This window comes from Vicugna pacos, chromosome 5 (genome assembly GCF_048564905.1).
Source record: "Vicugna pacos chromosome 5, VicPac4, whole genome shotgun sequence".
In the NCBI taxonomy this organism is placed as follows: Eukaryota; Metazoa; Chordata; class Mammalia; order Artiodactyla; family Camelidae; genus Vicugna; species Vicugna pacos.
The window spans coordinates 63,469,492-63,495,252 of NC_132991.1; the positions used below are offsets into that span (position 1 = coordinate 63,469,492).

General features: G+C 38.1%; 1 protein-coding gene across 9 annotated transcripts in view; it reads right to left on the reverse strand.

Annotated features, from left to right (window-relative positions):
* Nucleotides 1-6,103: 6,103 nt before the first annotated feature.
* MAP2 (microtubule associated protein 2) overlaps nucleotides 6,104-25,761 on the reverse strand; it is a 262,978-nt gene continuing 243,320 nt past the window's right edge. For 5 of the 9 annotated variants that reach the window (XM_072961366.1, XM_031678227.2, XM_031678226.2 and 2 more), the window contains 4 exons: nucleotides 15,805-15,897; nucleotides 13,793-13,874; nucleotides 10,228-10,340; nucleotides 6,104-10,025 (listed from right to left, as the gene is read on the reverse strand). In XM_072961366.1, the coding sequence (XP_072817467.1) occupies nucleotides 9,810-10,025; nucleotides 10,228-10,340; nucleotides 13,793-13,874; nucleotides 15,805-15,897 (504 nt within the window). In that variant the 3' untranslated portion in view covers nucleotides 6,104-9,809. The remainder of the gene's footprint in view (nucleotides 10,026-10,227; nucleotides 10,341-13,792; nucleotides 13,875-15,804; nucleotides 15,898-25,761) is intronic. The other 4 variants (XM_072961367.1, XM_031678223.2, XM_031678222.2 and 1 more) reach the window with 1 other exon arrangement.

The following is a 25,761-nucleotide window of genomic DNA, read 5'->3' on the forward strand; positions in this document are numbered from 1 at the left end:
CTCCTGGAATAAGAAGGGCAGGCAATCCAAGAGGGCCTGGGGAGGGCCATGCAGGAGAGGGAGCTGGAGAAAGTTGTCTTGTGTCCTATCCAGTAAGCCTGCCTGGATGGGAGAGAAGCCTCGGCAGGAAGAGGCTGGAGGTGTACCCCTGGAAGCCCACAGAGAAAGAGGAAAAATCTGCTTCAGTCACCTGCAAGACACAGATGCCCAGTCTCCAACCAAGTAAGGCATCTCCTCTTCCCTTATTTCCCCTTATTTTCCCAGCTTTCTCCCCGGAGGGAGCCAAAGCAGCAACTGGCAGGAAAAAGAGAAAGCAAGTCCACAAGGAGAAAGCAGGCTTGCTGCCTAAGGGAGACCTGAGCTGGGCAGGAGTAGAGAGATCACCCCCATCAGCCTCGGAGTGTTGACTGTTCCTTGGGTCAGATAGTTCATTTCTGAATTGAGACTTTTTTTTTTTTATAATTGAGAATCTTTTTATAGCCAAAAGACTTATTATCCGAGAGTGACTAAGAAGTCATGAGTCTGCCCAAGTCTTCAGCTTGAGGCAGGGGCATCTTTCTTCCACTGCATAATGTTTAGAGGAACTGTGAGAGACAAAAATAAATCTGTGTTTTGATCGCAATTTGTATGAGTCACACTTGCTCAACACGTTGGTTACACAGGAAAAGGGAAAAATTAATACTCAGGTGTCCACATAATGAGTGCTTTCTGATTTGTCTACAGTTGAAGCAAAAAAAATGACTGAGAAGTCCTCTTGGTATCTATTTGTATCTTAGTTTTCCGATGTTAATGGAAATCATCTTTTGTTTGTTTGTTTGTTTACTAATGTTAAAAATCAAATAAGACTAACAAAAGTGTGCATTCCACATCGAGAGCTTGATGAGGTGTTCTCACATTTTATGCTATGAATTGTCGACCCTCGTTTTATAAGGAGAATCTAAGTGACATGCCATGCTTATAATGAAAGCAAGGGATTTAATTCAGTTATTAGTGTCATACTAGAGAAAGAAAAACAGCCTTTAAGAAAGCTGCACAGTGCTGGAAGCAAAGGTGATGTTAAAACACAGTCATTCCTCAGTATCTTCTGGGGACTGTTCCAGGACCCACCTCGCCTGTGGACACCAAAATCTGCGAAGGTTTAAATGCTTTATGTAAAACAGCGTGGTACAGTTGGTCCCCTGTACTTACAGATTTTACATATGTGGATTCAGCAGTTGGTTGAATCTGGGGATGCGGGACCCACGGATAAGGAGGGCCAACTGTATTTAGCAACTGGCACATTATCATGTTAACACATACATTAGAAAAAAATGCTCTTATTCTCTAACCAATATGAATTATGGAATTACTTGTCAAGTAATGTGTATTGTAGCACAAATAGTTCATCCAATTTTCCTAATAGTTTCCAAATACATTGCTGAATTTTAGAAATGGCTGGTTGATATTTGCTTGACATACATGTTACTTGCTAAATGATGCCTTTTGTATGAGCCATGACTTGACACAGAGAATGGCAGAAAGTTGTTCTAATGACTTCCTATTTAATTGTCACTGGATGACTTGTATTTATATTTTTTTAAAGAGAGAATTTCTCTTTACATAAATGACATTGTTTATGATCCATAATCACCTTTAACCATTTACTGAATTAACAGCAAAACATGAACATTCTTCTATAGCCCTTATAATGCTGGTATTTTTACATAATATATATTTGCTATCTTTATTCTTGATTGTCAGGAAAACTGTTTATTTGAATATTTAATTGGGTCACAACTAATTCACTAGACCAGATAAGACATCTTGGGCTGCTTGGATTCAAATTCCATCTCTGTCTGTTAAGTTTTAAACAACGTCTCTCTATGCCTCAGTTTTATCATCTGTAAAATGGGGAGACTGATAATTACAGTACTCAAAGGAGTTAACATATGTTTATAAGGATGCCCATAAGAGACAATCACTAAATAATTATAAAATTAATGTTAATGCCCACTTCATCTGGGTTTTTTGATGGGTTTTAGATGGAAGTGAATTTCAACGGGGACCATACAAAGGCTAAGGCTTTACCTTAGACAATGTTAATCTCACATGGTCCCATGGGGCCTATCTGTTGCTCACAACCTCCTTCTATTGTTGGCCTCAGGAGCCCCCATTACCTCCTCAGTGCCTGTTGCCCATCTCTATGCTTTGGTGAGAGTTAAAGTCTTGTGGTGACTTCAATTCCTACCAGCAACTATAGGAGGGATGTTCTGGGGAAAATGAAGACTGGTAGCAGGTGACCACAGCAAGGTATGGTTATATAAGCACCAGGTACCTACCCACCAGGAGCCCAGAAAATGCTGTCTCTTTTGTGGGGGTCCAGCTGGGCAGGCTGGCTGGTGGACCAGCAGGCTGCTAGAAGCCAGTATAGACAATCTAAGCTTCCTGGAATAGCTGGGATGCACAGGCCAGTCCTCCAGGGACCCTGAGGGGATCATAGCAACTGGTGATGCCTGAAAGGCTGGACTTTTGGGGTCCCCGGAGCAGGATCTTGGAGGCTCTCTGCTGTATGAGCAGTAACCTCTTAGGTGCTAAAACCAGAGGAGGTTGGCCTGGGATAGGTCTGGGTGATGAAAGGCGGGCATTGGTGAGGAAGAGGTTTGGCAGCAAGTCTTTCAATATTATAACAACTTACTCAACTGAATGTAGTGTATGTCGAAGCAGATCAACCCTGGGTTTAAGAACCTGTCACTCGCTTGACTAGGTACGAACTTCTCTCCTCTGTGCCTTTCTTCTGCTTCTAAAAGTAATAGGTAAGTAGCCCATAAATCCAGGCCTACTGAATAAGATGATAGGTTTTTGTTTGTTTTTTTTTTTTTTTTGCCATTTCTTACTTGACAATGAGATTTTTACTTATCATAGGGTGGGGAAGCAAGGAACCAAACCCCACTGTATTTTTCTTTTTTCTCTGCTTTATTGAGAAATATTAAAGGTGGGAGCAGAATTTTAAATGTGTTTATCATGGACATGAAAATTACCAGTTGCTACTGTTAAATCAACAAACTCCTTAAATTTGTTTTTCTTTTTTCCTTGAGACAAGGCCAAAGTCTTAAAAATTGATTTCCCAGGCTCCCAGGCTCTCTGCGGATTCTGATCTGATCTGCCCAACCTGACCTTTTCCCTCCCCTACTCTAGGATTGGGGCTTGAACTTTTGGGTTTTTGTTTCACAGAATGAGGAAGAAAATGGGAAAGAGGGAAAGACAAGTGGGTCTAGGCCAGACGTTACAGACTCGAAATGCCACAGTAATAAGTGAAAGGGAACAACGTGGGCTGGGAGTAATAACAGGACAAGTGCAGGGAACGGACCCATCTCGTCATTCATGGACCAGCTCCAGCCAATTGTTATGAACCAGCACAGGCCCACTGTTGCCAAATCTTTTAACTTTTCAAAGATCCAAATCTAGGAGTGTGTGTGGGTGTGAACCTTCTTGAATTTGAAAACACTGTGAAGGTTAAACACACATCTGGAGGCCTCAGGTCTATTACCTCAGCTAGGCCTGGGGCAGGAAATTTTAATAGAATTTGAGGGCAAAGTGGGAACAGCTGTGGTGTGTTTGCGATGCAAAGGCATGAGAGGAAAAAAGGAGCCTTTAGGGCTGTGTCTATGATGTTTCTTCAAGGTATTTAAGAAAATCTAGAAGACAGTATTTTGAAATAATTTTTAGGTTTCTGGAAAGTGTACTTTTGACAGGGACAACATTCTAGCCTTGAACTGTTTGGGTCATAGTTCTACATCATAGGTGCCACATCATGAAAGAGAAACATTCCCCCCCCACCCCCAAAAATACACTATGTAGAGAGTTATCCTGCCATCCTACACTATATCTGAATTACTGGTCTCTTCTCAAGGCAAGGACATTCTTCTTTGCCTTGTTAACAACAACAACAACAAATCAACCTTTATTATGGCACATGGCTAATTATTAGAGAAATGCAAATCAAAACCACGAGGTATCAGCTTATACCTGTTAGAATGGCCGTCATTAAAATGTCTACAAATAACAAATGTTGGAGAGGCTATGGAGAAAAGGAAACCCTCCACTGTTGGCTGGAATGTAAATTGGTACAGTTACTATGGAGAACAGTATGGAGGAGTTTCCTTAAAAAACTGAAAAATAGAACTACCGTATGATCCAGCAATTCTACTCCTCGGTATGTATCAAAAAAAAAAAAAAAAAAACCCAACCCCAAAACACTAATTAAAAGAGATACATGCACTCCAATGTTCATAATTACAATAGCCAAGCATGGAAGCAACACAAGTGTCCATCAACAGGTGATTGGATTAAGAAGCTGTCATATATATAATGCATATTAATCATAATAGCCATAAAAAAGAATAAAATGGTGCCATTTACAGCAACATGATTAGATCTAGAGTATTATGCTTAGTGAAATAAGTTGGACAGAGAAAGACTAATACTACATGATATCACTTACATGTAGAATCTAAAAAATAACACAAATGAATGTTTATACAAAACAGAAACTGATGTAGGAAACAACTTATGGTTGCCAAAGGGGAGAGGGAGGTGGGAAGGAACAAATTAGGAGTGTGGGATTAACAGATACAAACTATTATCTATAAAATAGATAAGCAACAAGAATTTACTGCATAACACAGGGAATTATATCCAATACCTTGTAATAACCTATAATGAAATACAATCTGCAAAAATACTGAATCACTGTGCTGTACACCTGAAACTAACACAATACTGCAAATCAACTATATGTCATTTAAAAAAAAAGACTTCATGCTACCAGACAAATAAATGTCTTACTCCCCTGTGGTTTAAAGGCTTCCTTTAGGAAGGATAACACAGATGCTAATCTTAAAAAATTATTAAGTAATAATTTGACTTGTTCAAGATGCAAATCCTACTCATGATTTTGGCTAGATTGTACCAAATCTGCATTATTGGTAGAAGAAGTAGGTTTCAGCCAAGTGAGAATGACACATGTCTAGAAAACCTCCAATTCAAAAGTGATTCTTCCACCTGTCACACATTTCTACCATTTGGTAACTAAACTCTTTTACATCAGAGTTGATGCTGTCGTCTCAAATAGTCTTAGGGGTCATTTTTACCTGTGAGTAGGTGGCAATGAAGCTCTTTCTCCTCAAGTGTATTCATGGCGACTGGATGAGCTGAGTGCTTCTCAGACTTTAATGTGCAGAGGAATCACCTAGGGGAATGCTGTAAATTGGTCTGGGTGTGGCCTGAGGATTTGCTCAGAACAAGCTCCCAGGTGAAGCCTGGGCACAATCTGAGCAGCAAGGAGCTGAAGGATGAATAAAGATAGAGAACAGGGTGTGTGGATGGAGGGGATGTGTTTCCATGGCCTGCAAAGCAACAATTTCTCTCTTTTCTGGCGGTAGCAGCCTGACTTGAATTGGAGGAAAGCATTCCAGTCCATGATTAGTTTATGCAGTTCAGATGACGCCATTCTCGCTTTCCTCTCCACCCACCCCAACCAGCTGTGATGGAGGTAGGAATGCGACCCAACCCTGGCCGATCAGCACAATTGAGCAGGTGACCTAAATAGTTCAATGATTTTCAGACCCTGCATTTTGGCTAGTGCTTTTTGGAAAGAGGTTTTTGGGGGGAGGTTGTGAAACCTGGAGTTTCCAGTGATCATTATGAGAGGGGTGCCTGCCTGAGAATGAATTCAACACAGAGGAAGCAGAATTAAAATTTGGAAAAAGAAAAATTCCTGGTGACATCTTTTGAGAGCCTGGATTCGGAGTTAAAAAAAGAAAGATTCTTAATGACCTTTTTTGAGTGCCTGACTAGATCTACCTAGTCGGTTACTTGAGCCCCAAAATTTGCCTTTATACTTAGCCCAACTTGAGTTTCTGTCACCTGTAACAGATAGCATCCTGCTAATACAGTGGGGATAGCGCCTGACACAGTAGAGAATTCAGCATATAACTGTAGCCATCTCTTCAAAATTTTTCTTTGGTTGGATAAAGCAATATATTTTATTTTACTTTATTTTACTTTGTTTTATTTTTTATTCTTTTTTTCCAGAGAAGAAGAAGAAACAATCCCAAACTATCAGTTAGGTGACAAGCAATTTTATTTTGCAAAACAATCACTATACAGCAACAAATACATTTGCAAATTTTGATTGAAAAACATGAACTAACTACAACCAGCCATTGGAGAAATGCCTTTCTATGGTAACAGGCTCTAGAATTATCAGAAGAAAGAAACCCCCCACAGATTTGTAGCGGCATGTTGGAACCTTGGAATCCCAGCATACAGAGTATACTTTTTGTTGATTTTTTTTCTTTTTGCTAAAGTTGAAGTAGATTTCCATGATTGACATTTTCTGAGTTTAAAAATAAGCTTTTTCCTGCAGAGGGACTTGGCCTCAACCTACATACCCAGGCTAAAAATCCTAGGTGTGAAAAACCAAACATCAGTGCTGATTTTAGTGCATCAATCTTTGAAGGAATGCCTAGAATTTGCCTTTGCAAGCCATAAATCTATCTTTTCTGGCTACTTAGACCATGAATAGTTTACTTTCCTCCTTTGTGTGGCATGAAAAAATAGGAGAAAATACTATAGTTGCAACTATGTCAGAATCAACCATATTGAGATTATTTGTTTAATGCTATTGACGTGATGTTATATTTTGGCTGATAGTCCCATTTCCTTCTATATGACTCTATGAGTGTGTGGAGAAGGCCAGCTACCATTAGTCCATGTTTCCATTTAACCAAGGGCCCGCTTCAGCCTTCTTCAGCTATACCTAGTTGGTGTTACACAGGTGTCTCGCTTGTGGGTGGGATTTCAGCCCATCACCCTGCTGGAACTCAGCAGGAGAATCCAGAGAGAGTTGGTTCCTAAATGAACATGGCCTTTGAAACTCATCATGAACTCGGATCTCTCCTGCATCATTGTAAGGTACCCAATTATTGGCTGCAGGTGACCCAGAGAGAGAGTTGGCCTTTTAACTCTTCACAGCTCTGGATTACTTATGTATCTTTAAACAGGTTCTCAAAGGCTAAAGCCAGAGAGAAACTGGCATTAATAGATCTAGAAGTGGAACTATGAAGCTTTGATTTCTAGATCAGCGTATGGATGTCCCCACAAGAGTGGTGTTCAAAAAGCTTAATTTGTGTCGTTAATCTTGAGAGTGAAGGCAAGATGGGTTCCACCCTTTCTTCCCATAAGAAGACATTTAGCCTGTGTTTCCCTCTTTTACAAAATGATCAGTTTCATTTTGTTAACTTTTTATAAAGAACTGCATTTCTATACAAAGCAAGGGCATTTATATTTTTATAAATCATTATAATTTTGCTGTGATTTGAAGCAAACATTTATTTTAATGCCAAATCTAATTTGTTGGTACTTCAAAAAATCTTTTAGACATGTATTTGTAAGAAATATTTTAATATGTAGAGCATGTTTACTCATTCTTAGTGTTCATAAACATTTTAAACCAGTTTGAAAAAAAATACTTGTTTCACAGTTTAAAACTGTTCTAATCAGCTGTTAACTTCTTTCTAGAGTTTTAATCACTATCTAACACTATCAAACACATAAGAAAATACTATAAGCCTCCACACAGCTATTCTTCCTTCTCCTATTTTCTGGTGCATTTCAAGGGAAGCTGATGAATAAAATAAAATGCCCAGATTGGTCAAACCAAAACTCACAGCAATTATCAGGCAGAAAATAGACACATCCATAGGCCTGATTAGTCATCTCTAAGTTTTTGACTGCGCTATAAAATAACTGACCTATAAATCGCTTCAGAAACGTTTGCCTACGTAAAACCTCTTAGTTGAGAATGAATGGTGCACTTTTGCTCTTAGTTTTCTTTTATGGAAGTCACATTGGTTGCAGTGTCCAATGGGTCACAAAATGGGATCCGTGTCTTTCTGTCTTTGCATCCCTTGGCTTCTTTTTAAGATGCTACTATATCCTAGCTTGTTGCCTCAGTCCATGTTCATCATTTCCTCCTTTATATATGAGAACTGATTTGGCTCAAAGGGACCAAACAACTACTGGACCATTTGCCTTTAACTGTTTAGATCCAGCCTACCAGCCCTGAGCAAGGAAAAAAAAACAAAACAAAACAGATAAACTACTAAAAAGCATCCATCCATCCTGGTAACTCATTGCCTTATTCAGGCTATTGACTATTTCATTGCTTATTCATAAATCTAAGATGAATGATTTGTGAGAAGAAATAACTGATTTGCGATTTCTGGACTATATATAAAGTCAGAATAGTATTATCTACTGATAAATAATAGTAAGTAATACAGTGTTGCTTTATAGAGTGCAATGTTGGAGTCCTGAAAAAACAGATTTAGATATCTGCATCTCCAATGCTGTGTACCTACAGCTTCTCAAAATACCATCTATTTCTCTTCAGGTCAAGGGATCTCGACTTTGGGTAAGAAAGCCAAATACTTCTGTTAGATAATTTAATAAACAGGTACTATTTGTAAGAATGGGGTGACGTGCCCCAAACTCCCACTATAAGTTTCAACTTTAGCAAATGGAAAAAAAAAAAAAGGAAAAGAACTCTTAAGAAGTCTGTTTCATGAATGATTACAGGAATAAAACCCAAACTATTCCATGATTCAAAATAAGATAAATCCATAATCCTAAACCAACAATCTGTAAACCCTTTTATGTATAACTGGACCCACCCCCACAAATTCCATGTTGGTGAAAGTAAAGAAAAATACATTTTTCTAGCATCACGGGAGAGACTTGTATCTGGCACTAAAACAGGGTAACAGCTTTGAGTTGTTACAGAAAGCAACTTCATGCTAAAACTTTTTGTCTTTTTTAACTTTTTTTTTTTAAATAGGGAAAGAACCTTGCTAACATCTACTTTCACATACCTAAAATTGCAACACCAAAGGGTGCAGGAGACACAGATACTGTGAATAAGGAAGTATAATATTCAAGTATATGAGGAAGTATCACAAATGGCCACAGAGAAATATATATATATTTATATCTATAATACTGTATCAGACAGATGGAAAGGGAATGTGAAACTGGTAGTGTGGACACAAATCTAGCTGATCAACTGACATTCTAATCAGACACGAGTCCATCCTAACGAAAGTGCTTCATTCCTAAGAGATGCACTTTACACCACTTCCTCAACCACAGCTCAGATGCTTTGTAACTATTTTTTAATTAGTTAAATAATTTATTGGATTGACTTATACTCTGATATAACTATCCAGGTCCCAAATGTTAATAACTTAATTGAATCTTTCTTCCCATTTATACAAAATAACGCTTAAAAAAAAAAGCTTATTTCTTACATGCTCTTCCCTTTCTGCAATCAGCCTCCTTGATTTAATTTAACCTGTAATAAGTTACAATGGGCAGCTTTTATCTTTTGACCCAGCAACAGAATAGTGAAATGAGCAGCTCGGATTTTTAACAAGGCTTTTCAGAATGTAGTGGACAGCCTTCAGGCACATGAAAGGTAGAAATGCAATTTTTAAAATAATAATACTCCATGCAAAACAGAGCAGAGCAAAAATAATTGTCCAATTGTACTCATGTAAAGCCAGTGTCTTCCTGTTGCAAATGGAAATCAAGTCAATTTCTGCATATACTATTCAATTTTTTTTTATAAAATGGTAACAATTACTACAGTTTGGAAATGAGATTATTTATTTCATGGTTTGTAAAGAATGAATATAACACCTGCTCAGAGCCCACTCCTGCCAAGCGCTCATGCCTAAATAGTATTACTTCAACGCTAAGTGAGAAGTATCTCACAAGCCCTGCTTAGCGAGTGCGGCAGTGACGTCCTCGGCCAAGGTTGCAAGCTGAGGGGACTCGAGCAGGTTGATGCTTCCGGAAGAGGAGACGTTGCTGAGCCGCCGGGGGGACGCCACGCTGGACCTGCCCGGGGACTGCGTGATGATCTCGGCCCCATGGTCCACACGGGCCTTCGCGTGCTCTCTGAAGTTCAGCTTTTGGCTGTCAATCTGTTCAAGACAAGCATCAGTCCTCATTAACTCAAGCGTCTTAACTGTCCCCACGCTCGCTCTCTATATCCCAGAGCTGATACGTCACTTCTATGCAGCTCTGCTGTCTCTGCTTCCTGGGAGCCGTTCTGATGAAGAGTATTTCAGAAGGATTTAAGAAAAAAGACAAGATCAGCTCTTGGCTTAAGATCTTGTTTCTTACCTTGACGTTTCCACCTCCAGGTACGTGGTGAGCGTTGTCAAGCGAACCGACTTTAGCTTGGGCCTTTTCTTTGAAATCCAGTTTCACGCTCTCAATTTTCACACGCCCACCACCTGTGTATGAGAGGAGAAAGGCTTTTTCCATGCCTTGCTAAAGTTAAACCTTATATTTGTGGTAACTATCTCCACAGAATGATTATAGTAGACAGACCATCTGCAAACCACAAACTTAACTCTACTATCCTTCTGACCATGGGTGTAAAAGGAATCTTTAAGAATTTCTAGCTCATACCATTTTCTCCATACCATCCAAGAGAGTGATGGTATCTTGTACCATCCTTTTCGGTACCATTATATGGATTGCTTCACACAGTAATACTTTTCTCCTCGACTCGTGTCTAGCCTAAGATATCAGAGGCGGTTTTTTTTAAGAGTGTAATGGAAGTATCATATGTATGCTTCCTAAAACTTGGAACATTTAGTCTCTTATTCCTAAGGGAGCAAATTAAATTGAAACGAAGCTTGCTATCTTTTTTCATGGTACTAGGTCACTTGTCCAAAGAACAATTAGGCTAGCATATACGTGCATACGTGGGTGAGATACTCATTTGTAAATTTTCAGCATTGATAGTTTGACTGAGGAAACTGGAGTCAAGAGCTAAGTTGTTTAAGAACTTCCGTTTTAAACAGATGGAGTGAAAGGAAGAGAATTTTAGGCGAACTCATTCTTGTACAGATGCCAGAGGACCAATCCGACACTGACTCTGATCTGATGATATTGAGACAGAGATTTGATCATGCCATTTCCTTACATGCTAATGAGTCTGACACTCGAGGATGTGCTGATAGGTGCGAGTGCCACGAGCCAGCCTTCAGTGACACTCCCCATCTCTGCACGCCTTTCTCAGGCTTGTGACTGCAAGGAATTCTACACTGAGGAGGAATCTGTTGTTTTTTGGCCTGTTCTTGAGTCTGTCTGCTGATGTCTTTGACCTGGAAAGAAGCTGGATTAGATGCCTTCGCCTGTCTCCACCTAAGAGGTTAGCTTTCACTTTCATTAGAAACTTGGTTTTGTCTGTGTGCATTTTGGGGAAGGCCAGTGGTGAGCCATGTGATCCTCTACTCTCATTGCATTTGTCTTGGGATTTCGGTTTGGGAAAAATACCTGAGGGACTGACTCTATGGAAACATGGAAAAGGCTTTTCAGTTTTGGACTCTTGATGCTTATTTATCTCTGTAGATCAAAGAGAAAGGTCAGCTAAAGCTTCACAGGTCTCTTTGGCCTTGTGGTATTTTTCTCATGTGATACCTAGACATTTTTATTAACATCCAGTTACCTAGCCAGGGGCACCTTGAAACCGTATGGTGTTACTGGATTACATTTTGAAGATTCACTCATTCTTCTCCTGAAGGCTTAGGATGTGCATGATATCATTTAACTCGTGCTTACAGGAGACAAGCAGTGGTCCTCCCCTCACAGGGTGTGGGGCTGCTATCCTTCCTACATTTTACCGGGTGCCGTGGGTCTCACTTGTTGGTTGTAACAGGATTAGTGTGATTCATAAAACATACTTGTCTTGGTTAGAGGCTGGAGGACATTGAGCTTTCAACTAGGTGAGGTTAACTTTTTGGGGATCTTGTTTTTCTATTTTTTGGTAGCCTCTGATAGAAATGATCTTTTCAAGTTTTCTTTTATGATGATGTATTGTGACAAGGTAACCCAGTTAACATTTTTGTTGAATTGTATTTTGCGAGAGAGAAGAAAATAACAATGTAATATTGACCCAAAATATATTCTAAAAGGAAGCTGGAGATGTCTATTTTTGTTGAAGCCCTATTAGGTATTTTTATGTAACTGTTAGAGAAGCCCATTTGAATTCAGAGATCTATGCCTTGAGTTCTGAAGAATTCTGGTGCATCAGAAACAGAAACTGTGAAAGACTATAATTCTCATCAAGCTTCCTATGTCCTAAAGTGAAGCTGATAAGACCAGATATGTCAATCTGTGCCTCCAGGTGTTGAATTGTTTCCTTTCTTTTCCCCTGAGACATTCCACATTCCAAAGTAACTTTGTGAAAAGCTTGCTGTTGTCAAGGATCATTGTGCTAACACTTCTTTATGGATTTAGTCATCTGATTGATTTATTATAAAGCAAGAGCTAGATTTAGAAATATGTGAGAGCCCGTGACAGTAGCCTTTTCTAACCAGCAAGTCTTACACAGAATATTTCCTTATCTATGTAAGATTTTTCTCCAGATCCCAGGTGAATTTAACTAATTGTATACTCACTGTCTTGAATTAAAGAATCCAGTATTTTCTTTTGTGTTCTGGAAGAAAAGAGGCAGTGTGGCCAAATACTTCCATCACACTATTGGCATAGTACAAAGTAAATTAAGTGTTTGCGGTCTTAAGTTACAGACGGGCTCCATGTGGGAGCGTGTCCTTGCTGTCTCATGAATGACAGAGAAGCTGATTCCAGGGTAGCAGCTCTGAAACTAGTAATGGAGATTCTTTATACAGAGTTTCTAACTCCTTGATCTGCTTTATGAATACTCTGCCAAAGTGAAACCCAATCTCTAGACATGTTCCCAATGCATGTATCCGTTCTGAAACTTACCTATCTACCTTTGTTTTTTAACTAATAAATTCTTCTTAATAATCTGGTTAGAAGTCTCACTGGGCTCAACCATTCTTTTACCTTGTTCTGATAACATCTGAGACAGCGATGAATGGGAATAACTTATTATCTGGTTTAATTAAGATGCCAAGCATAGGTGGTTAAAACTGATTGCTTCCTCTTGTCCTTCAATTGTATTTATCAATTGTGTCAAAATATTCTGAAGAAAATTACAAATTTGATAGTTGTCCATTATTTACACATGCATGGAGGTGGAATTTAGCAAAAACATATTACACAATAAGAAAAAAAGGCTCAATATGTTAGATTCACAAATTAAAGAGGGAAAAAAAACCGCAGAAAGTACGAATACAATTCTACTTCAGAGCACTAGTCCTATGAGAGATTCTAGAAAAACAAGAAGCACAGTCGAATGAGTTGGAGAAACACTGCCTTCTCCTAAGGATTCACAATGCTTATTGAGCTACTAAAGGATCTGGGAAATTCAGCTGAAAAATACATTTTTTCAGCTTTGCATAAGTCCAGTCCTTTTTTCACATAATGTAGAAAAACAATTTCTTGAAAAATCTTTGGAAATGCTCCTTTCAGTCCATGTGTTATGTATGAATACATGGCCCGATGTATTTTATCGGCTATATATTTCAGAAGAGCTCCAACAAGCATGCCAAGTATATAGAGATAAATGAATCTTATGTACCTTTTAGTTTTTAACATGTCCTATGATATGTGGCCTGTTCGTGGTAACTGAGTTCACTTGTCCAAATGGAGATGGCTTGAAATTTCTAATTTAAGTTTCTATTAATAAAAGCATGAAGTATCAGGTTTGGAAATGTCCTTCCAATTAGATACTTCACAGCAACAAATATTTTGTTTGCCGATTTCTTGAATCCAATTAGTATCTCTCAAACTACTAAAAAGCACCATTTACCTGGCCTGTGGCGGATGTTCTTCAGGGAGCCGCATTTGGAGGTCACATGACTCAGGTCTATCTTCTTGGTAACAATCTGTACCTGTGTCAGCCACAAAAAATACACTTAAAATAGTTTAGACATGAACAAGCCCCCAAGCTCATACATAAAATCTAGAGACATATCCAAACCCACAACATAAAACAACAGACACACACAGGAAAATACAGTCTTCCATATGGCCTCCCATATGTTTGGTTGGAAAGAAAAACCCAAGTGAAAGAAAGTCCTAGAATAGAAGATTTTATTAGTAGAAAACAGATCATGCCACAAGGGGACAGAAACACCTGGATTAATAAGGCAAGCTTCCACTCAGAGAATGAAGCCACACCGTGTTAACCTTTCCATAAGCAAAGAGCCACATGAACAGAGAAATTATTCTTTAAAAAGTGATTTTTTTACTTAAAGGTGACCAACACTGCTCATAAATTAAAAAAGCCCAACATTGTTTTAAGAAACAACAAGAAAGCTCTAAACGTGCTTTTCTAAAATATTATTGTCATGTCTTGGTTGAATGGAATTTTCTTGCACACCAATTTATAAAGTGATTGCAACATTTTTTCTTCTGTTTTACTTAAATGATTTTATCTTGGTTCCCAAGTGTGGCTCCTGGTTCATTTGCATCAGAGCACATGGGTATTACTGAATCGGACACTGTGGAAATGAGGCCAGGGAACTGGCAGACTTGAACAAGTGATTCTTCTTTAGGGGAAAGTTTAGGACGACTGTTTTAGAGGTTGGAAGCTCCCCCACTTACTTTAAGATCATCAGTTATCTCAATGTATCCTTTTCTATGTGGGTGTTTTGACCAGCAGCACCTACAGCACAGAGCAGCTGGGTCCACCCTCCTATACCCTCAAGTTATTTACCAGGACTGAGATGGCTCCTGTGAGAGCACCACGTGGTGTGCACGCACAGTCAGGGCCACAGGGAGGAGGGCAACCATGTCCCTGTAAATACTAAGCCCTGTACCCTAGAAGGAGCCCAGCAAACCTTGCTGTGTGGTCTTCCCACATGTGACACTTTCATGCTCCGTGGAGCTACTCTGAACATCAGGTGACAGCTCCTGCTAGGAGGCACTGGCTTGTCTCTCCGTTCACTGCTTGACTTCACCTCTGCCCGGCTGAAGAACAAGGAGCCAAGACTTACTGGACAGATGAGAATTCTGGGTTGGCTACTCTGTAAATTACTTGAGTCACAGATGGCCAAAATCTGAAGTTTAGGTGACAGGATCTGTAGTACAGAGAGTCAGCCTGTTCACCTGTTTCACTGTTCTAATTTTACAGAGAACCACGCTTACTTTAGCTGGAGTTTGCCTGTTTCAACTCTTCCTCAACCACATTTGAGAAACATGGATTCACCTTTTCCTTCCTCTCATAGGATATTATTTCCACTCAATTTAAGAGACAGAAAAAAAAAAATCCCATCAAGACGAAGGGTGTACTGGGACTTGAATCCTTTCACGTTGAATTACAGATGAGCCCTGCTTCACCAGTTGTGTATTATTCCAAATGATATCCCAACTCTCATGAATAATAAAGCACAAAAGATTGACATTATACACTTTGGGTACTTTCAGGCACAACAGTCTTTGCCTCAAGAGTAATTTAAATGGAGCAAGAAAAGCGTGTGTCCAGCTGACGTTCGCAGGGCAGTAGAAACAGCGTGAGAAAATACCTTGAAGCCAAAGGCCAGCAAACAAAATTGGCAAGTAAAGAGGGTTTTCCATCTCCCTGAATCCCATAGCGTACCACCTTGCAAAAGCAAGAAACTCACTGATGATCTTACAGGGAAGGATGGGAAGCCCATTACCGAGAGTGCGAGGGTGACAAGCTCCCAAGCCCGAGGGACCTGTGGAGCAGCAACGAGAAAGGGGGAGTGTGCTGGGGGGAAGCAGGAAAGGAGACGAAGTGCTGGCTGTGCAGGCGTTTCCACACACTCAGGACAGCTTCCGACAGAAGCTTCTACTTACATTTCCGCCCCCAGCAGAATGTTTGATGTTATCCTTTGAACCACATCTGGACTGAACCTTGCTAAAATCGATCTTCTTGTTTAAAATCCTAACCTAAAAGGAATTGGAGGTAACTTCACTGTGCATTTTTCTTTCAACATGCTGGATGGAGGGAAGCAAAATGTGTGGTGCCTAAGAGGCTCCCAACACCCTTCCACCTACGTCATCATGTAAGAGAAAAAACTAACACCGAAACCGAAGAGCAGATCTAGCATATAAACATGAGCCGTTTGCCGTCCCTACCCCCAAAGGCCAAATGTGTGAGATCTTAGGTATCCCAGCTGCAGGCAGGTGTGATCTGGAGACAAGGAGAGAAATAGAAAAGTAAAACTGAATTATCTGGGTGGAGGAGGCTTCCAATACTGTGGGCCACACTGAGAATCAGGGCCACACTCTGGAAGGTCCAGTAGTCTAGTTCAGCCCGGGGTCCTGAAGGATACACCAGTGCCCCATTTCCCTTACCCCCTGCAGCGTTAGCCGTCACAATGAGGAATCACCTGCTACACCTAACGTGACTGGATGATTGGTCCACGTAGCAGAGGTGAGGTTCACAACTGGCCTGTCTGGATGCTTTAGCAAAGGGTTCTCACTCATTCAAGGGAAGGAGACTTGGTTTCCCAAGAGGGTCACCAAGGAGGCTCTGGGCCCTCCTTTATTGAAAAGGCTTTATGATTCCTTGCAGATGTGGGTCAGATGCCTTCTGAGAGGCCTCTGACGACTGCCATTAGCCTTGGTTTCAGTGTGGAAGCACTCTTCCCATTCTGAGAGGGGAGAAGACCAAGGACCATTAGTCAGCTGACTTGTACTAGGTCGGGTAGAAGTAGTCCAGGCCTTGGTTGGGCCCAGCAGATTTGAGGTTAGGGTTTATTTCTGTTTTCAGCATTCATCTTGAAGACAACAGCAAATCCAGACACTAGCAAAACCAGATCTAGGAAAGTATTACTCTGGTGCAATGTCATGTGTGAAGTACTAACGCTTGTGATTTCTTTCACGTGTCTTCTGAATTTTGCACGTCTTGGAGGGCAGATAATCAGTGTAAGCATGGAAGGAAAGGTTTACCTTTGTTGTTACTTTTTTGTTTGTTTTATTTCACTTCGGCTACAACTACCCCCCAGTAGCTAAAGAGAAATCATGTTTTCAGTGCTTTAGGGGGCAGTTTATCCTCATTAAAAAAAAAAAAAAAAAAGAAATTTACCCTAAATATAAAGCTGTCTCCAAGAATGGTATCACTTCTCTTGATATTTGCAAAAAAGAGTATAAAATTCAAGAGGACAGTAAATCCTGGCTATTTTTAACTAGATAAAGCTTAAATTGCAGCGTCTGCCTAACACTGACAAGACAGCTTGTTCCTTACAGGGAAGTATCACCGACAGCTCCCATCAGCAGCCCCAGGGAAGTGCCTTCTGTCAAAACCTGAATTCAGAATATTTGATGATCGGGCCACTCTTTAGGGCATAATAAAAATTCCAATTTTAAAAAATGGGAGATATCACAGATTCTATATCTAACAGTAAGTGTAGTGGCACTGTGAGAGTTTTACATTAAACAGATAGCTAAAGTCAATAAGGGTCACTACATTTCAAACCTCCCAGGTAAGTTATTTTTAGAAAGCAAATATTTTTTACTTCTTATTTCTAATAATAATACTCTAAATGATTCTCCATAAGGATCTAATAATGATTTTGGCAATGAATTCATCTAAGTCATTTTTCTAATACTCAGGGATAGACTGGGTCTCATATTTCATTTAGAAATTTTAATTTAGAGATCATTAGAGTTCCAATCAAGTGACTCATTAACAAGTGATCAAAAGCCAAATGTTAAATCTGACTCACTTGTTGCAAAAACGGAAATTCCAAATTCAGTTGCATAAATTTGACTCTTCACATTTAATCAACTGTTTGACAATTTTTATGATTTCCAAAACAAATGATTCAAACCCAAAAAGGACACATGCAATGCCAGCATTATTTAAAGATATTTAAATCTTAAAATCCTAAAACTTAAAGGCCAACTTCTGTTGACTTCCCCGAGAGTTTCTAGAGAACCATAGATTTTCTAGTGAAACCCCTAGCTGGTCTTCTTCAGTGGTAGACCTCAACTCATGTATGCTCAGTCTATAATGTGAAGCAGACTTCTGACATGCATTAATGGCACATTCTTTACATAGTTCCATATTTGCAATAACTTTACAGTATATTGCTTTTGTCCAAAATAATGCAAGGTATAACGTTCACCATCTTGCATGATGGTTGAGTGGACAGAAACAAAACCACTTTGGGCAGTGAATGTTTGATGTTTGTTAAGATTTATGCTCTAGCTTGACAACTCGTATCTGAGCCCCCACCTAGTCTGTGTGGCTCATGCCTCAGCAAAATTACAAAATACTTCATTCCAAACATCTCTCGGATCGTTTACAAATAACGCCTTAGTTAAATCCACAAATACCAGAAGTTCTCAGAAATCATTCCATAAAATAGAAAAAGAGATGGATGCTGTGAAGGATAACGCTTTATTTCAGATTAGTTTTTAAAATTTTTTGATTTTTAGTTTTATCAAAGTTGAATTTTAGCTCTCTGTTCTCTATGGATAAATCAAAATAAAAATTACTCTCTTTGGGGAGGAATTTTCATTGAGCTTTTGTTGTCCTAAAACCTATGTCAAGGGAAAATTATTTTAACATCTGAGAGACTGCCTAGAAAAAATATAACCAACTTATATCTGACAAATGAACTAATTTTCTATACTCATGATATGAAGGAGAAAAATATTTGAATAATCATTATCCAAGATTAACTCTAAACCACATTTTAATCTTTGTTAATTTCTTTCAACCAAAATTTTTACTTCTACAGTTAATGCAAAGAATGTGACAATTTTTCCTTTTGCATACTTTCCAGTGAAAGTTAAATGTCAACTGGATCACTTTCCTAAAGCTCTGCCTAGTTCAAGATTCTCCCAAACTCCCTATTTCCTATTACATCAACCAGAACTTTTAACCAGGCAATCAGAATTCTCAGCAATTCTGATTTTTGAGTCCTCTCTTAATATTTCACATTTTGTCTGGACTGTGTTACAGTCCTTACTTTAAGAGTCTTGTTTACATCTTCAAGTTCATCTCTATGCTTTCTTTATGTTATTCACTCTTGCCAGAATGCCCTCATTCCAAGCTGAGTCTGTTAACAGATCAACCTTCAATGCTCAGCCAAATCAGTGCCTGTAGCAGGAGGCTGGCAAAAAAGGATTTCATTCTCATGGGCAAATATTGGTGACTTACTTGCATATATCATTGATTTTTCATTTACATAAGGGTCATGTAAGAAAGAAGAGTTATAAAGAATAGGTTGATGTAATTGAATAATTAATCCAAATTATTTTATTTTACTTTTTGTTAATAATTCTGTCTATTCCTCCACCATGCCAAGAAAGAACAGAGTAGCTACTTTGTGGATATTCTTGGTGTGACTCTAGCTGAATTTTATCATGATGGTTTGGTTGAAACGATCTGCCACTGTATTCTCTCTGTATGAAAGTTTAATTGCTCTTTTAGAGAACTTAGCTTCCCCACCCCACCCCCATCTAAGAAAGGACAGGCAGACAAAATGCAGGACATATGCCTGCAGGCAAGAGTAAATCTTTCTAACTAGAGATTAGTTGGAAATATGAAAGATGTAAAATGAAAGAAAATATAATCCTACCTTATAGTTTTAGTAAAACAGTTTACAAACCCGGGGCATTAATCACAATGTCAACGTGAATTTCTTGAGCAAATAGGAATTTGATTTTTTTGGACACTCTCTGCCTGCTGCTTTTTTAAAATAAAAATATTCACATGTCAGCTCAAGACCGCAAGATATGAAAAGTAACTAGGAGTCCAAAAGTTTGGATTCTGTTCTTAGCAACATCACAATCTGGTGCCAGGCCCCTCAGGCATCCTCTAGCTATGAACCTCAATTACAATATCATTTCTTTCTTTCTCCATCCAAGGTTGTCTTAGAAAGAATTTTTTTTTTTGGAAAGGTGATGGACAGTGACACTCAATTTCAGTTCAATAGGGGATTAAGGTTTTCCTTTGGGTTTGCATCATTTCACAGGAGTGCTTATGAAACCTTGCATTATCAAAACACTTTTTTCTCTTTCTCAAAAGTGTTTCCTATTCCATAACATTTGATTTTAATGAAAACCATCCAGCCTCTATAGAGTCCAGAGGCATCACACATTAAAACAGAAATATGACCACATCAGATATTCCTGAAGATTAAATGTTCCCTGGAGCTGATAATGTTCTTCAAAGATTCACCCATTAACAGCTCTGTACTCTGGGCAAAATGCATACAGGTACACAGTCCTTTCCAAATTTTAATGAACTCTACCTACATTGACCAATAACTTCTTCAAAACTAAGTATATCAAATATAAACAATAAATATATTTCAAGCACATTTAAAGAGATATAATATTTTATGTCAAAACATAACAGTCCCACAGAACTCTAAAGGAAAAGGATAGGGTAGAGGACCCATGAAGGCATCAGCTCAATTCTCCTGTGTAGGCTGGGTCACAAAGTACAGAAAGTAGCACCACAGTGAGAAAACCCTAGGGTGAGTGGATAACGCTGAAACATTTGGAAAGAACTTTTTGGTGAAACAGATACTGAGTTTAGTCATTAGACCCACCGTTAAATATTTTAAGTGGTCTGTTAATGGACACTGGAAGGAAAGCTATAGACAAGACAGTTACTGTGATTCATGAAAACGAACAGATAATGAGTTTTATCAAGTTCATATGCCATAATTTCTTGACATTACATTTTTTTCTTTAGTTTCATTTTTTAAGATATTTTAAGGAATACTGGACCAAAATGGTAAGAAAGTAACTTTTCAAGAGTCTGTTTAGTTGTTTGAAAACAGGTACCTGAGAGTCAAGGCTGTTCCCAAGCCTTTACTTGGTTTGTAAAGGAATAATAAACAAAAAGACTCTACAGGTCTCAACTTTGTAAACCTAAAGTAATAATTTTCCCATAGTTTTTAATAGTTAATATTTATGAAGTCGAGCTTGAGAACTTTGCATTACCTTACAAAAGATACTCGAATTATAGTTATAAAAGTGCTGTTACGTAAGACTGGGTCCCCTATCTCAAGGAGACTTCATTTTGAGATAATGATAACTTTAACAGCAAAAAATGCCTTGTCAATAGAAAGCAATGTATATTGGTGAATAGTTTCTTTTTTTTTTCATGCTGGGTTGACTGACAGTATTTTAAAGTTAACGGGGTATTTTAGTATTTGTCGTATTTAGCACTTATTTCTAGTCCGAAGGAGACAGAAAGAAACGACTTGAAAAGATTTTAAATAAAGGCAAGACACTCAGGGAGGACAAGAAAAGGAAACAAACACTTCTTTTCTGCCAAGACTGTGGAGACCAGGTGTTACTGTCATCGATTTCCCTTTTGTCATAGAGTTCCCAGCAGAGTCTTAGCAGATGATGAAAGAATAAATATGCAAATGAGGAAAAACTAAATATGCTGTAATCTTGCTCTTTTTGTTTATAAAAGTTATAACTTTATAAATTTGCCTACATGTTAAGAGCACTTGGTAGACCTTCACAGTGGTGACGATCATAATCTCATATGAGAAAAAAAATCCTATTTTGCTATAATTTACTAGCTGTCTCCAGAATTAATTCAGTTATTTCTTGAATATAAAATTGAAAGTAACTCATTCAAATGATCATGGAAAGGCCAAAAAGGTCTCAGGATAATGCTTAAAACTTTATAAGAAAATATAAAAAGGATTCCACCTCCATAGTTCACTCATTTCATTCTTTCCTTCCTCTCTCCGTTGCTCTCTCTTCCCCAATTACACTCCTATTTCAGAAACACTATTTTTTCACTCAACTTCAGCTTGCCCTTGTGGCACAAATATTTATGGAATCTATTAGAGTAGCTACATGAATTTTTTTGATGAGCTGCAATGCAAAATACTGTCACACTCTAAGTAGAACCATGGATTTGAGAGCTTAAAGGTAACCCCATAGTCTATATAAATGAGGAGGTACTATGTACAAAAACAAGCATTATTTTGTTGCTTCTATTCTACAAATAAGAAAGCTAAGGACCACAGAGGCCAGTATCTAAGGTCACACAGTAATTTAGTAGAAAACCTGTACCAAGAACTCAGCTCTTACACTTTGATCTAATACTCTTTTAGCCAAAATTCACTGTGGCCCAAACATGGGAAATTTCTTTGGGTAATAACTGTATTGGCATTAGGTATTCATACTCACTCAACAAGTCACTAGAAAGAATGCATCTCTCCATGCATATGGAATACTACCTTCATTCAACTTTCATTCAACAAATACACAGAATACCTACCATGTACTGGACCCTGAGGACAAGATGAAACTCACATGTACTGGATCCTGAGGACAAATAAAAACCACCCCTGATTTTACAGAGCTTACGGTCTAGTAGGTGAGACAAGACAGACATTAAATAACCCAGCTATACAGTGGAATGTACAGTGTATTGAGAGGCACTGGCTACAGTATCGAGAGATATCAGATAGAGAAAAGAACAGATGCATGGAGACCAGTTAACAACTATCTCAGCCACATCTGCAAGAGTTAATGTATCCTGTGCTATAGTGGTGCAGAGGAGACTAAGAGAAATGGGCAGATTTAAGAGCTGTTTGGGGCACAAAATCATTACCACTTAAAGATGGCCAGGATATGGGATAAGGGAAAGGGAGATAAAAAAAAGAAGCCTCTTAGATTTTTGATTTGGCAATATTAAAGTTCTATTATTTGAATAGGTGTAACAATATTTAAAAATGATAATAGAATGTGAACTTTCTACTCTCAAACATCAATATGGCATTAATCACACTGATCTTAGAACCTGCCAGGCCTGCTTCCACCTCAGGGCATTTGTATGTGTGGTTTTCTCTGCCTGAAATATTTTTCCCCAGTTATCCATGTAGCTTATTCCTCCACTTCCTTAAAAATCTTTATTCAAATATTACTTCTTCAGGCATTTCCTCATCACTACCAGAAATGCAATTTCTCCTGAACATATACGAAGTCTCTTCCTTGGCTTTATTTCTCCCCTTCATACTTTCTTACATGTTTTTCTTACATAACTTCTTAGGGGGCTTACTTTTCCTTCCAGAAATGTAAATTCCATGAAGGTAAGAATTTCAGGAATTTTTGTCTGTTTTGTTCACTTTTATATTCTCAGTACCTAGTACATCTCATGGAATATAATAAGTACTCAATAAATGAGTACTGATGAATAAATGATTGAGTAAATAAATGTACAACTCTGAGTTTCTGGAATTATTGAGGAAACAGAAGACAGCTCACCATGTTACTTTAAAGATGACAAAGCTGATTTTAGAAATAATATTTCATTAATATTTTAAAACCTTGATTTTTAGAATTATTTTAAAAATAATCTGTTGGAAAACACAAAAAATATGAAAAAATGCAACATAACTTTTCAAATTTAATGGTCTTAACTTCTCAATGGTATATTAATATGACATATTATTTACATTAAATTGTTTCATATAAATATTTAAAAGTTCAGAGACTTCAAATTTCAGTCCTGATATGATAAACCTGGCATGAAATGGAGTATTAGATACAATTACCATTTTAGTGTTGTGCCACAAAAGTTGAAGCAAACAAAAAAAAGACTAAGGTATATAAAGTTGCGTATTTGTAGACAAGTGATATTCATTAAATACAAAATTACAGAACCTAATTTTATAGCTCTGCCATTAAAGGATGATACTAGAAACCCTATGTCTAAGATGTGAGGACTTTTATTTCTTTTCTTTGAAAATGTGAAAGTTAGGTTATAAGGAGCTGAATATCTCTGAGTGCCAATTTTTCTTAATTCAGTGGACCCATACAGACCTGAGAAATAGAAATGAAGATTGCTTTTTTCCTAGAATGTAAGGATATGCTTCATAGGTTCTAGTCTAATGGATTTATCTAAATAAATTTTTAAAAAATGCTACGGCAACACTGACTGGGAAAGTAACAGGCTGACAAATTCTACAAGATTCTTTACATGAAAGCTAAGTACTATTCTTTCCTTGAACAGGAACGACTTGCTTGAAGATGCCACCATCTTAGCCCTGCTGACCTAAAAATGACTGACAGCTCCATGAATAAAGCAGAAGTCCATAATTCACAAGGCAATCAATCAATCAGATCCATAGACATGGCTTCAAAGAGATCATGACCTACCTAACCACGCTCTCCAACAAGCTAAGTGAAAAAACAGCCTCTGTGAAACCACCTTATTAGTAACTTTCGACTATCACAAGAATATAAAAACTCTGCTTTGTATCTTCTAAACCTGGTGGGGGAAAAACAAGAAACCTGTCAAAACATGTAGGAGTACTCCATATAAATTAAAGTGCCTATAAAAAAACCCTGACTCATAGATTAAAAAAAGTACCATTCATTGAGTTGTTGCTGAAATCTTTTTATACCACACATTTAGATAAACACGTTTATTTTCGTACCTTTGTTTAAACCAAGCAGCTGAGTTCTTAAAAAGCTAACACCGTGTATTCTAAAATTTTGGATTTTGATCTACTATAGATTAGGGAGCTAAGTACACTGAGATCGTTTCAAACTAATGTACTTAATAAGATAGTCTTACCTATGCCTTGAGTTAAATTAACCAGGCTCACTATCTATAGTGAATCCAAGATTGCATATGTTCTTTCCAGTAGAATGAATTTACATTTTAGCTGAAAAGATTAACTTTATTGCTTTCTGGAAAGCTCCTCATATCTTCAGCTAACTTATCTATTCCATTAGGCATTGATTTGCCTCGCTGAACTGAGCCCTGAGCCAAGCTTCTTTGACAATAGAAAACTGGACTTTAACAGAAGAGATAACGGCCATAAGCAAAAATGTGTACATATGCAAGAGCAGTAGATGTTCAAACTGCGGCAAATAATAAATAATAAAGCTTCTCTACTTGGAAAGCTGCTGAATTCCCAAGACACATATATCTTTTATTATACATCTCCTCTGCCTATTCTTAGGGATTGCACAAACTTTAAAACAACAATAATAAAGCATTTAAAATTAAATCATATACATGCAATCAAACCAGTCTGAATATTATGACAATAGAGCCTGTACAGATGAACTGAATTAACTGCATTAAGGTTACATCTACCAATTTACTCCCATCTTCATTAACAAGAGTTATGTGACTGTTTTTCATTATAACTATAGATGACGTGTCCATGACAAAACTTGGCTCCTATAGAAAGTATTGTTATTGTCCTGTCCTCTTCAATGATTCTGGGTTGGCCACTGTCCATTCAAATAGTATATACAATTTACGACTGGGGACAGCATGCTACTGGCTTCAATTTCCCCAACAGGGTGTATTTATGAATTCTCAATCAGATAACAAGAGTCTTTAGCATATCATCTCGATAATTTCTAAGAAGCTTTAGCATAAACATTTTTCATAGTCATTTTATAAAGTTGAACCTTTATAGCCCAGTCAAAATCCCCAGTTTAACATATACAGAAGAAGACCCTTTCCTCATGCCCTGTATTTGAGAAGATCATACAGTATAAGGAGGCTTTTTGGGGAATGGTGTTAAAAATGTTGAATGAGATATTTTTCCTACCAAGACAGTTCAGCTGTAGTGCATCTCAACTTCCCAATTCACTTCCTCTCTAATTTAAATGCATTGATACCATCTATCACAAAACAGAAGGCAAGTACCTTCCTTCCATCTTTTTCTTATCTTGGTGAGGAATTATCTCCTGCTTCTCCAACAAAAGTCACTTTGTAACTAACTCCAATGTTCTAGATTTCTCCCAAGTCATCTGAAGCTGCGACAGGACACTTTTGCATCAGGTTAACACTTG